Genomic DNA, 13,973 nt, shown 5'->3' on the forward strand with positions numbered 1-13,973 from the left:
AGATTACAATATTGGCGACCGGCACAATATTATATAATTATATCATTTAATACGTTTTGCTGACTTACGGTAATGTTTCAGAGGGGCCCCGTGCAGCTTTTCGCTGGCATTTGGTCCGAAGGCCCGCCTTATATCTAGCGCTGGATGAACCTATGGGTATTCGTCCAGGGTATTCCTATGAATCATCTAATAACGCATTGAGGGATTCATTTTCCGTCAAACCAAGCGTATTCGGGGGCTATCATTTTCCACGGCAGGGCGAGGGTCATACCAACCAAAAATGGAGGAGTCATATTTTTTACACCAAAAATAGAGGGGGTAATAAAATTATCAAGGGCTTGTGACTATCAAAATTTTTGCACATCCTTTGTACTTACAATGAAAATGTTCACGTGGTACGCCTATACGCGCGCATTTCTGTGACCTTTTTTGAATAATTTGGTTTTGGTATGTGTATGCGAAAGGGGTGGTTGGTCATAACAGTTTTCAATCATATGTAAGGAGGGGGGTCATCAAAGATTTCAATCCGTGATAAGGGGGTCATCATAATAAAATTTGACTCCGGACACCGACATACTCATGACCCCCTTCCATCACGCAATTAAAGAATATATGTGACGTGTCATGTCAAAAGGAGACACGTTTGGGCAGGTTATCAATATTGAGGTTTTTACATATCTTAAATATAGAGATATGTTGCTCTACAACGCCGTTTTCTCCAATGAAATCGCACATTCGTAAGCGAAGATATTGAGTTCGTAAGTTATGGTATCAAAAAATTTGAAATTATTTAAAAATAATATTGACAATGGTGAGAGTACGAATTACAATGAAAAATGTCTCCAAAAATATGGGATGCCAGTTATGTTCCGGGCTGAAACTATCAGACAATATTTTAAACATTGATAACATAACAAATTCGCAACAAACCCAAATTGTGAAAAAATCACCCCCGGGCAGATTTTTGGCTATTTCTCCATTTACGATCCTGCCCAAAAGTGTCTCCTTTTGACATGACGTCACATATCTTTAGAAAAACAATGGCATAGTGTAAATCAAAACTCAGGGTACTATCATGCATCATGGTACCCCCATTGTGGCAAATTTGAAAGTAGCTTTAATGTCTTTAAAAGCTCATTAAAGGTAAAAAAGTGTTATAAATTAGTTACCGATTGTTGATTCTCTATCAATGTTTCCACGTCTTACTACAGTTAGAGTTACCGTTTCCGTATCCCCTTGTAGCGGCTCAGTTACAGCATAATCGTGATATTTGAAAGAGAACAGAGCTGTAAAAAACCAAAACCGTTGGCCATCGACGGTTAGAAGGTAAGTTATGTAACTGAAGCACCAATAGTGCCATGGCCATGTTAAGGGTACTTGCCCATCAATTTCATTCAGGGGCGTGTTTGAAAAACGGCACAGCGCATTAGTAAAAAGAATAAAAAATACTAAAATTTTCACCGGGGTTCGAACCACTGCCAACTCCACTATGCCTACTGTGCCACCACAGTGCTGTGCCATGGTGACTGTGGTTAACATTCGGCGATTTTAAAAGATATAGCCTACATATCAACACGTTTCTAGTGTAGGCCTATTGAAAATCAGATTTTGGTAGGAATACGGTCATAGAAAGACATAATGACTCTACTTGTCTGTTTGTTTTTCATTTAATACAAATTAATTTTGATGAATTGAACTGGTACGACTCTTAGGACTCGTGATAAACGACGATTAATTTAGTAATAATAAAATGAAAACGCTGGGTCATTCACGACGTGATTTGTAATTCATGTCAAAACCTGGGGAGGACCACACACATCCGTGTTGAATGTATACGTGCGCAATCGATACTCAATGATCCAGACAATAGCGTTTGAATATACCGCCCTTATGTCACTTGCGGGAAGATATACTATAGGCCTACCCTAATAGCTTACAATAGATACCCCACCGTAAATAACTCTGTTCATTACCTCGCTGTCCCAGTATATACGCCTAGCGTACGCACTTTTGAACCATATTTTGTTCAAAAATGATAGGAAGGGACTGTTTTCAGCTAAAATGTTGGTTATCAGCAGATGCTTGATGATACCGGGAAGTGTTGCAGAAAGGTAAGCGTACTCTTTATTTATTCAAAATATCACATATCAATGAATTTAAATTGGAAATCCAAAACGGAAATGTCAGGTCAAAATTTTCACCTTAGAATTATTGTGAAATAAAATCAAACCAAATTTGGGCTCCGCAAACAACGTCCAATTATTCCCATTGGTGTTTGCTACACGTGCATATAATAAATTATGATTTGGGGCTAATTTGAGAAGAGTTAATGCCTCGAGTTTCAAAATACACCGAGTGATGTTTTTGATCAAAAACATCGACAATTCAAGACACTGTAAAAACAAATCAAGAATTTTCTGGGATAATTGCAACTAAGTATAATGAAAGTTATGATCTAAGCTACCAGATGCATCATTAATTTCCTGACTATGATATTTAGTTGTGGGAAAAGATTACTTTAATGTTTTGGCGGGATTATTTCCCGCCAAAAATTTCAACCAAAAAGAGCATGTAGCCTTAAGTCGTATGCAGACTCCGAGTATTAGACGTATAATATTGTATGTAACATATCTACGTTATTTAATCTATTGCCATTCTATTAATGTTTAAGTTCTAACGAACGTTTGATGACGAAAAAACGATAATATGTTACATATAATATCTAGCAGAAATATTTTATCGATTTTACGTTATCAAACATTCGTTAGAACTTAAACATTAATAGATTAAATAACGTAGATAATGTTACATACAATATTTTACGTATAATAAAAAGTCTGCATACTGCTTTAGCAGCACAATAGGTTTGTGTTCATCCATTCGTTTATTTAATATCACCTGTATGCAAAGCGTCATTTTATAAAAGCATTTTGCCATCATTGTACTCTTTTACTCACACCACTCTTCTTCATACATAAATTGTCCCAGCCACATTTCCCTAACATAATAGGAAATTTAAAAAAAGGAAATTTAGTTCGGCAGAGGTGAGGCTCGCGCTGCTATCGTGTATACAGTATTGACATATTACCAGCGCCTTGCCGCTCGGCCACCTGACTTGTTGGTGCCATCTTGAAAATTTGAACATATAATCACAACTTCAACATACCACGTAACAAGCAAAGACAGAAAACGTACCATATTTTGGAATTTTATTTGCTTATATATGATGTGCAATAAATATTCATATATTCTTTTATACATAGGATGCTTCAATTTTGAGACAAAAATATTTCATTGAAAACCCTCTTACTCGGCTATTTAAAAAAGATAACCACGCTTCCCTAGAATGTGCAATAAATTAGCATTAAAAATTGTCTTACTTTAGCAGCATTCCAGAAACACTTGGCGTTTCGCGAAAAGAGGAGTATCTTTTACTGTACTGGCATTAGTTTTGCATTGAATTGATGAGTCGAATTAGTAGTTGACAGAGGATGCAGGCCATCCTATTACGCCATTGTTAATTAAAACATAATTATCGTCATAGCAAATACTCAACTCACACTTTTGATGATCGTATATAGTTACAAAGGCTCTTCCAGGACGACCGATTTTTCCAGTACATACAGATGGATCGGGATCAGTAGGATGGTAGAGATCAACAGCAAACATCTCCGGTCCTTCTACTTCACCGTCACACTTAATGGTAATTTTCACAGTTTCCTGTAGGGACCCTAGACCGAAGACGATGTTACTGAGAGATACGGGAACGAAATCATCCGAATTCGCGGTTAACGGGATTGTTGAATATTCTGAAAAGTAACATGATGTTGTGAAAATACATAAATCAAATTCATCATAATAGTGTGGCAGGGTAAATTAATGTGACAGAGACGACAAAATTAAAAGATGGGTTATTAAACCTATTTTGCTAAAGAAAACTGTTTGTTTTTTTATTTATCTTTTTTATTAACGCAAATAGCCAAGTCATTATTTGCGATTCAATTTGAATTTCTATTATTTAATTTACATATTCAGTGTTTCTAAAGTTCAAACGTCAATTTTCATTAACGCAATGTCCAATTGCTTTGAAATCTGACACATACTTCATTGATATGTAGACCTATATATATTATACAGGCATAGAACAATGTTTTAAAAAAGTGCAGAATTAAACGAGTCTACCGCTAAATGTTTTATAAAAAAAAATCTGAACAGAATTCAACAAAAAGTTACGGACAAAAAATTGCGCGCAATTTTAACCAAAATATCCAATTATCCAAAATATCCGTTGCCATGACAACCGTGCATTTAACAGTCTTTTTTCGTTATCAGGGACACGATCTGACCAAATCTGAAGTGATTTGGATGATTCATTTGGAAAAATCACCTTCAATTTTACCGTAACTGTTATACAGGGTATCAAAATAAAAACAGAACCCTCATTGGGCCCTCTTTTTTCTTGTTTCTGCAAAGTTGATCAAATTGTATTTTGGTATGTAAAAAAACCTTAAATCGTTAGTTTTAATAAACCAAAACAATTATTTCAATCAGCTCACAATATTTGAAGATATGCCCTCTTTAAGAAATGTACCCGAAGTAAGAAGTAAGAAACATAATAAAACAAAAAGGCATAAATAACCAAGAAAAATAAGTTTAATTGCAAGTACCACAAGAGACGTCTCATCCCACATCCATTTTGCCGACAAGTTAATGACTCTTAAGGGATGGGGTATGAACGTTTGGACAGTATTTATTTTGGGACATTAGAGCACATCAGACATATCGAATTGCATTCTGAATACGAAGAATGTCATTCTGATATCAAATAATTTTGATTTTTGAAATTCGCAATTTAATACACATTTTATGGCAAATCATTAAAATTGATATTTTTGATATTTAACAGTACTTGAAGTAAACTTTATAAATCTGATGATTTATACTTAAAGTGTATGTAGGTGGGATGAAAAGCCAACGATCAATTGAAAATTTTGACCTTTCGTATTGAAGATATGGATTTTTTTCCCAAAACACCAAAAAAAATTAGGTCTTTTGGGGAAAAAATCCATATCTTCAATATGAAAGGTCAACATTTTCAATTGACCGTCGGCTTTTTCTCCCTGCTACATACACTTTAAGAATATATCATTAGATTTATATAATTTACTTCGAGGACTGTTATATATCAAAATTTGAAAAATATCAAATTTTTATAATTTGTCATAAAATTTGTATTATATTGTGATTTTTAAAAAAGGAAAATTATTTGATATCAGAAAGACATGCTTCGTATTCAGAATGCAATTTGATAGGTCTGAGGTGCTCTCATGTCCCACAAAAAATACTGTCGAAACGCAATAAACGCTCATTTTGGATCCCTTAACACAATCCATAGCCCATATGCCCACCGGTAAAGCCCATTCCCTAAATAATGTTTGTTATTTTATAAATATCAATATCATTGAGGAACGCTTGATATTCATGTATGGTACGTGTACTTTTTTTCAATCTTTGAAGTAGCCAAACTTCCTCCGTGGACAAAGTGAGAAACGGGTACATTTCTTTAAAAAGCATATCTTCAAAAGTTCTGAGCCGATTAGGGTTTCTTTCGGTTTATTAAAGCTAACGAATAAAGGTTTCTTTATATACCAAAATATATTTGATAAACTTTTAAGAAAAAGAAGGCGCAGTGAGGGTTCTGTTTTTATTTGGACACCCCTGTATATACAAATACATTTAAAAAACGTTTTCATGTTATATACATATCCCGCATTGAATGTTATTTAAACATTGTGACCAAACCCAGTACACGCTTAAACCACTAATAAAATGCCGTGATCACACATTCTCGAGGGGGAGTGTAATCTGCGCTTAAAAAGGACGAGTTAAGAAACCTCCCCCAATAACATTGGTTCTACCAGAGACGAGTTAAAAAAGTTCTTCGTGGTGAGTAACTCGAATCTTTAACTAGTTTTGGCCTAACTCGCCATCTTTTAACTAGCCAGTTGCCCACACACATTCTCGGGTTAGTCAACTGAAGTAGCCACCAAAATGCATGTTATAATAGAAAAACAGATAAATAGATAGTACTGTAATCCAATACAAAAAACCTTGATATACTTATTTAATTTGTCAGTGGTCTTACGTATGGTTTTAGCGGCAAGAATACCGGTTCGTTTAACAGTCAATGACAGCTCTATGTCGTCAGCGCCCTCTACGACTTCATAAACTTCAGATTCAAAGCAAAATTCATCTGAAAGGTAATTGAACATAATAAGCTTAACATTTTTACCCGTACACGTACTGTACGAATTTTATTTACATACATGCAGTACCGTATATAATTTGGCACTAGATTAAATAGGATTCACACTGAAATGATAAATTCATCCAAGTGGTTACGTAGTCCATACAACTTGCATAATATACTATGAAAACAAAACTCAGTATTTTAGTGGTTTTACTCTTATGTCTTTAAACACACTAATATTATGTTAATTAACTTACCATCGTTATCCACGATAAGAACTTCAAACCCGTCTTGCGGGTCGGGAGTATCCAAGAAATCCAGGTTATTTTGAGGTCTTGATAAGACTGAAAAGACCTCGTCACCTTCCACGTCACAGTCATCAACGGTATCAATCGGGATGTAATCTAAATCGCCTTGACGGTCGTAGTCCCCAACATCTAGTCTATAATTAATGTAAGTAAACCAGCCTGTGCCCCGGGCATCCTCCACAATCGAAGGCAGCCTTTGACCATCGTGTTCTATCACAAATTGTCCGTAGTCTTTACTAGAGGTTGCTTTCTTGTCGCAGTTAAGACCTGGGTCTCCAAAATTTAGTCCTTCATCTGCCAGACAACCATCCCTGGTGTAGAACACTGTATTATAATAATAATAATAATAATAATAATAATAATAATAATAATAATAATAATAATAATAATAATAATAAGAAGAAGAAGAAGAAGAAGAAGAAGAAGAAGAAGAAGAAGAAGAAGAAGAAGAAGAAGAAGAAGAAGAAGAAGAAGAAGAAGAAGAAGAAGAAGAAGAAGAAGAAGAAGAAGAAGAAGAAGAAGAAGAAGAAGAAGAAGAAGAAGAAGAAGAAGAAGAAGAAGAAGAAGAAGAAAAGAAAAGAAAAGAAAAAAAAGAAAAGAAAAGAAAAGAAAAGAAAAGAAAAGAAAAGAAAAGAAAAAGAAAAGAAAAGAAAAAAAGAAGAAGAAGAAGAAGAAGAAGATGATAATGCTAATAATAAAGGGGTAAAGGCTACAACAGCAAATATTTTGGGGTCATGGGCCATCATTGTACCAAGTACCAAATTCTGCACATATTGACCCTTGTAGTCCTTGATCTTTAACTCCTGGGGTAGAGGCTACCATAAAAAAATATCTAGGGATAAAGCCAAAAAACATGTTTGTTTCCTGTAGCAGGTCCAAAAAGTCTAATGGGCCATCATTGAACTAAATATTTCGCATTTGACTTTTTGGATCTGCTACAGGAAACAAACAGCATAAACCTATCCACTCTATAGTGGCGTAGCCAGCACATTTTCAGAGTGAGGATGGCGGGGGGGGGGGGGCAAACAAACGAAAATGATCAGAAATGAGCTACAAAATACAATAAAAGCATCTAACTGGGAGGTAAGAATGGGGACAAGACTTCTCACAGGGAGGCAGCTTCCCCACTTTCCCTGGCTACGCCACTGCCACTCTACACACAACACGCCCCTCAAACTATGTGTAGGTCACGCATTTGTTAAATTCTTACATCCAGTGGACGCATCAAGATAGATACTGGAACCACCAATGTAATCCAATATATCAGTTGTCGCATGAATCCATACCGTCTCCCCTTCCTCATAAGAACACGCTGGTTGGAAATCATTGACAACATCAAATGGGGCTGCCGCATCACAGGTCAACTGAGCTATAGAGGTGAGAAATTGGTAAAAGTGTACGGTATGTCATTGGGAATGTAAAATGAACAGAAAGGAGGGAAAAAGACCATCAGCATGCTGTTTGGTTATTATGAGTAAAGCGGTACTTATATTTAATGTTGGGTTAAAAGTATTAATCAAATGATTTTCAATGTTCAGACGTTTTTACTTTGTCATCATTTGGAACTTTATATATATACGGTATATATACAAATTCAAAGTATAGACCTCTGTAAAAGGCAACCGTTACTACTAGTTTCACAGCATATATATATACGCCCCCACTATTTATAGTGGTTGAGCACTTTCGACTACATTTGGAGTAGAGACTGCTGGAGGTGGCTTTTGTCATGCTTCTGACACCACAGAATGTATATTCATGTATATGCATTACTGTTAAGTTAAAACCATGACAAATTATACGTCTGATGCTTAGTATACACAATGATCGTAAGTGAGGGTATGCTGTGAAACTAGTAGTAACTGTTGCCCTTTCCAGAGATCTATACATTGAATTTGTTTCTACGCTCACCTGTAATGGGTTTGACCACTTTTAATTCCAAAGTTAATCACCTGAAAAATAATACTTGTTATATTACGCCCCCACTATTTATAGTGAATTTGTTTCTACGCTCACCTGTAATGGGTCTGAGCACTTTTAATTCTAAAGTTTATAGTCACCTGAAAAAAGAGCTGGCAAAGTATTTGCTCGCGGGCAACTCAACCCAAACCTCCACGTGGTGTCGGATGGATAACGCGAACTTGGGCTCTGGGGAACAGGCTTGGATGCGAGGAAGTCAAGCTAGCGGAGGATCATGCAAAGTATTTTGACCACGTTTCAGTCCTTCCTCGGCTGACTCAGCCTGGTGTGGCTCTGAAGAGACACCGTTTGGTTTTTTACCACGTAGACAAAGAAACAAATTTGGATTCATCGTACGAGCATATACAGCAAGAGATATACAACGAGCTAGGCATGAAGAAGATAGAAATAACTAAGATGCAGTGAAGCAGATAATTACGTATTGTGACTGAATGGAAATATATAGGTGCAACTTGACAAAGGAGTGAGTACTGGCGCAAATAACCTCAGTAGTTGAAAGCGCCATACAAATCAACCAAAAAAAAAAAAAGACAAATTATCCGTCTGATGATCGGTATACCCAATGATCGTAAGTGAGGGTATGTTGTGAAACTAGTAGTAACGGTTGCCTTTTCCAGAGGTCTATACTTTGAATTTGTTTCTACGCTCATCTGTAATGGGTTTGAGCACTTTTAATTCCAAAGTTGGTCACCTGAAAAATAATACTTGTTATATTAGCATGAAAATCACAAAAAATGAACTTTGCTGAGAGGAGGACTCGAAATAACGACCTCGGCATTACTAGTCGCCGCGCTCTACCACTGAGCTATGACAGCATCTAGTGGCGAGGATCGAGTTTTAGACCTATGCAGCGTTCGTCTGTGACATGTCACAAACTTGAAGGCTTGCGGGTAACTGAATCACCGTTGTTGTTAAAAAACTGGCGATCGCCCTCAAGTTTGCGGCATGCTTTGATGAGTAACACTACTAATTTAGTGCCAGTGTTAATAAAGGGTCAGCACACTTTTTAGAAGGACATTTAAAGAATCCAGGATCTTCCAAAACACGTGGTGTAGGAAGTCTTGCTGACACCAAGAGGTCCTTGATTTAATATATGGTGTGTGTATGCAGGGATGTAGGTGTGGTGTTTGTATGTCTGTGCATCCAGCTAGGACACACACATAAAATCCACAGAACAAACATTAACATTGACAACAGCCGAAGAGGTTCTTGGTGGAATAATTCAGATTATAGGTATATACCTATATTCTGAATATACCGCAAAAACTTATTTCCAAAGGGGTCCTTATATTACAGAAAAAAGATAATAAAAGTTAAGACTGGTAAAAAAACACCAAAAACCAAAAACAAAGCATTGGAGCAAAACACAACAAACTAGACATTCATTTGATTTAAAAGGTGAGCTTTGACGTCTTTTTTAAACTGGTATTTCAGTGAAGCAGATTTAATATCTTCCGGCAAGCTATTCCAGTTTTTGATAGCATTAAAATGAAAAGAACCAGAACTAGATTTGAACAAAGACCTGATCCGTGGAACTTGAAAATTAAAGTCCTTGTGCTGTAATGATGCACACTTGATAGGCTAGTAAAATTCTCATTCATGTAATCAGGACAAGTATTGTAAAAAATATTAAAAACATGATTTAACGGGGCTGCTCAGCTCTGTTATTTATATTTAAAATGCCAATATTTTGAAAATCAGAGCACTTCCCTGGTCAGAGTGACTGATGTGATACCAAAAATCCTTATTCAGGAGGAAACGAATGATTTTGTTTTGAGTACATTGAAGTCTTTGCGCGTGATATTTGGAGATGCCTCATGCCTGCATAACATGAAGAGATTGAATAGTCAAAAAGGCAAAGAACAAGAGCTGAGCAGATCGGGTTTTTTATGCTATGATTAAAAAAAATTTGCTTGCCTCTAAAGGAATTCTAGGCGAGAGTTTACTTTCTTAAATATATTAAAAACAATTTGTTCACCTTCAAGATATTGATTTAGTTCGAGCCCAAGATAAACTAGAGACTGTTTTGCGTTGATAATTTGACCGTCACATGTGATGGAAAAATCAGGATATTTGTTAACTTTACGCTTAGATCCAAAGAGAATTAGTTCATTTTTGCCCATATGAAGCGACAATTTGTTTTCAATTAACCATTTATTACAACTTTGCAGAGTAGTGCTAAGTTTCTGGGTCTTTATCAGAGTACATCAGGGCACTATCATCAGCATATTGTAATAGTAAACAATCAGCAGAGTTTGGCATATCATTCACATAACAAAGAAATAAAAGAGGCCCTAAGATACTGCCCTGAGGTACCCCGCGTGTTATGGTAAGGGGATCAGACTCAACCCTATTGATGTTAACAATCTGCTTTCTATCAGAAAGATAAGAATGAAACCAAAGGTGTTGATTTCACACCCATAGCCGACAACTTATTGCACAGAATTTGGTGGTCTACACTGTCGAACGCCTTCTGGATGTCCAGTAAGATCATCGCAGTGTAGTAACCGGAGGCTGTCTGCTTCCTAATGTGATCTTGCAAATGAATGAGGCAGGTGTCCGTTGAGTATGATCCCCTAAAACCAGACTGAAATTGATAAAGAAGCTTGGTTTCAACCAAGGAATTGTTCAATTGAGTAAAAACAGCTTTCTCTAAAATCTTTGAAACAACAGAAAGAATACTCACTGGCCTGTAATTTCCGGCATATTATGATACGATAAATAATATAAATATACGCCTGGGTATGTCCCTGTCAGACCCGTGACGGGCCCGGACTGTAAATTATATGTTTATCGTAGTGTGACCCCATGGTAAACTTACCTCTGTGTATTGTCAGTGGCAGGAATACGAAAACATTAGCTCTTGTCAAAGTTATATTTAGAGAATGAATTTGATGCTTACGTATCAGCGCTTTGATTCCTCTAAGATCTGGAGAGAGGCGCTTTACAAATCCAAAATTAATTTCAATTAGTGGTGCTTTACAAGTTTTGTTGTTATGATTATAAATATGGTCGAAAGTTGGATGATATGTGTATATGACATATTTTTGGTCCGAACGTGAAATTGTGGTAGAAATGAAACACTATGCATTTTGCTTGGTAGCGAAATTGCATGAGTTTGCAGATATGTTGCTTGAAGATCGATAAGCCCCATTACAAAATCAAATCATGTCATGTCATGCATGTTGATATCATGTTAATAAAAATTCTTAAATAACAACAGGACGCTGGTCCGAAGACGATGTCGCCAATCGCGGTTAAGCCCCCCCCCCAAAAAAAAGAGAACAGAAAAGGGAGAAAAAGAGAGGGAAAAAGTTAAATTGCACGTAATTGAGTAGTCCCATATGCCTAAAAAGCGCACGGTCGGGTTGATCATAATAATAGGCTTGGGATTATTTTAGCTATTGCTTGGAGGCGAGTCCTCGGCCAAAAACATGTGAAAATTACTGCGGGCCCGTCACATTTTATCACCAAAATCAGTATTAAGACGGACTCAATGCTGACTTTAACAATCCATGCATACTTTAGTAATTCCGAGTCTCAATCTCAGATAAAGTAGAGCAGTGTAACATTTAACATTTTACAAATTGAGTTCGGGCCCTTTTTTTGTTTAAAGTAATAATAATTAATATAGGCCTAAGTAGTTAAAAATGCACCAAATGGCTTTAATTGGACCTTTATTTTGCAAAAACTTCCTCAGACACCCCCTCAGTGTTGACCCGTATGATTGCAAATAACATAATTAGCCGGCAGTGGTATTGACTAGATATACCCAACAGCGGAAAACGGTTTTCGTAATTTAAATAAAAACTATACTTACTTTGCAAACTATTATCGTGTGAGGCCTCCACGTACTTCAAGAAAATGAAGAAAGCAAGCAACTGAAATTTATATCCCATTTTCGTTTCACGTTACATAAATTTCCAGATTTGTTGGAAAAGCAGAGTCAAATGGAATGGTGCATAACGTTGAGAGAAACATTCAAATAATGCCGCTGTAAGGAGGTCGCTGCTTTTCTTGTGACGTTTACTCTACTAGACATGCAACAGGTTTATGGAATCATTATACCTCACGCATAATAAAAAACACCTAAATTCATATACTAGTATGTCACCGACGAATATGACATGTAAGGTCATTCAAAAGTTTCTCAACCGTATCTCTTCTTCTGTAAACGTACGCTTCTTGAAGCTGTACAAGCTGTATCAAAATGATTGGTACCCATCAGTTTTCATTGATAATGGATGAGCCTGACACATTAAAATTCAACATAAGATCCATATAATTTGCAGATTAATTTTAAAACAAGTCATAAATTATACATTCTGGACATTTCAAGGGCATCCAGTGTTGTATTTGGAAGAGTCAGGCCTTTCAATAAACATCAAAATCGATGGGTACCAATCATTTTGATACACCCTGTACATGATAATGCATTGTGCGGTTAAATATACTACTAAATCCTTTATAATATTACACAATTTCCATTTGAAAAACATTGTTATTTCAAATAATTTTCTAATATTCAGACCTCTTACAGTGAAGGAAGAAATGAAACATGAATACCCAAATGACCAAAATGTCAATGATGACCTGAGACTTTTCTTTATTTAAAAAAAAAAACAAACTCTTCTTTTAATAAATATGTTAAATAAAGTGTTAAATAATAATAGCTGACCCATTCCATGTCAACTCCAGGGATGTGCACCGCAGCACCTCTTCATTTTTTTTTTCTTTTTTCTGTGTGGTGGTAGATATTGATGAGAAAGTAAAATCCCGAAAATTTGAGCTTCATACTCTATTTCGTTTTCCCGTGGCATCAATTTGAAATTTAGGGGGGTCAGCGTAAAAAAATGTGTCGCAATGCGAAAGACAACGTTTGGAGGTCCATAAATGTATAAAGGGAACCCTTTACAACTTTGAAAAGTATGTATCCTGGGGTACTTATTTGTGTAGAATTCAAATCTGGCATCAAAAAACTTGTAACTCCTTTACTTTAAAAGATATAAGGCCCTCAAAATGCAACTTCGTCCATCCAGGACAAACTTTGGGGGTCAGAACTCCAAAAGTAAAAATAATTTTCTTGTCCATTTTTTTGCCAGTCAGAGCCCTTTGGTAGGACATTACTCTTATCCAATATTGAGCCTATTAGAATACATTTAGCTGAGATATTACCTATGCAAAACCCCAATTGTACATTTTTTGTACATTTTGACCCCCCTGAAAACCAATGTCAGACATTTTGATCCACCATCAACTTCAGGTATGTTGAAGATATGTCCTTGGAGAACATTTCTGAGAGATATTGGCTTTGGGACTCGATGGCTTCTGCACATCACTTAGGTTTGCATTCTCCATAGTTCTGATTTCGCATGTATAATGACTTACGTACAACTCGATGGAGAATGCAAACCTAAGTGATGTCCTGAAGCCAT

The 13,973-nt window shown here is 36.2% G+C and overlaps 1 protein-coding gene across 1 annotated transcript; it reads right to left on the bottom strand.

Annotated features, from left to right (window-relative positions):
• Window positions 1-1,161: 1,161 nt before the first annotated feature.
• LOC140141619 (uncharacterized) lies at window positions 1,162-12,572 on the bottom strand. The gene is made up of 6 exons (XM_072163531.1): window positions 12,359-12,572; window positions 7,769-7,927; window positions 6,508-6,882; window positions 6,146-6,253; window positions 3,561-3,809; window positions 1,162-1,286 (listed from the first exon to the last, which is right to left on the bottom strand). The coding sequence occupies exons 1-6, from the start codon at window positions 12,435-12,437 to the stop codon at window positions 1,162-1,164; spliced, it is 1,095 nt and encodes a 364-aa protein (XP_072019632.1). The 5' UTR covers window positions 12,438-12,572.
• Between the last annotated feature and the right edge of the window lie 1,401 nt (window positions 12,573-13,973).

Source organism: Amphiura filiformis, chromosome 19 (assembly GCF_039555335.1).
Source record: "Amphiura filiformis chromosome 19, Afil_fr2py, whole genome shotgun sequence".
Taxonomy (NCBI): domain Eukaryota; kingdom Metazoa; phylum Echinodermata; class Ophiuroidea; order Amphilepidida; family Amphiuridae; genus Amphiura; species Amphiura filiformis.

What these genes read in the sequence shown, in the direction of transcription:
- LOC140141619 (XM_072163531.1), bottom strand. Translation starts at nt 12,437, where the DNA reads ATGGGATATAAATTTCAGTTGCTTGCTTTCTTCATTTTCTTGAAGTAC. An exon ending in ACACGATAATAGTTTGCAAA is followed by an intron (nt 7,928 to 12,358) that starts GTAAGTATAGTT and finishes TCACCTCTATAG; the next exon opens with CTCAGTTGACCTGTGATGCG. An exon ending in TATATACGATCATCAAAAGT is followed by an intron (nt 1,287 to 3,560) that starts GTGAGTTGAGTA and finishes GGTTTTTTACAG; the next exon opens with CTCTGTTCTCTTTCAAATAT.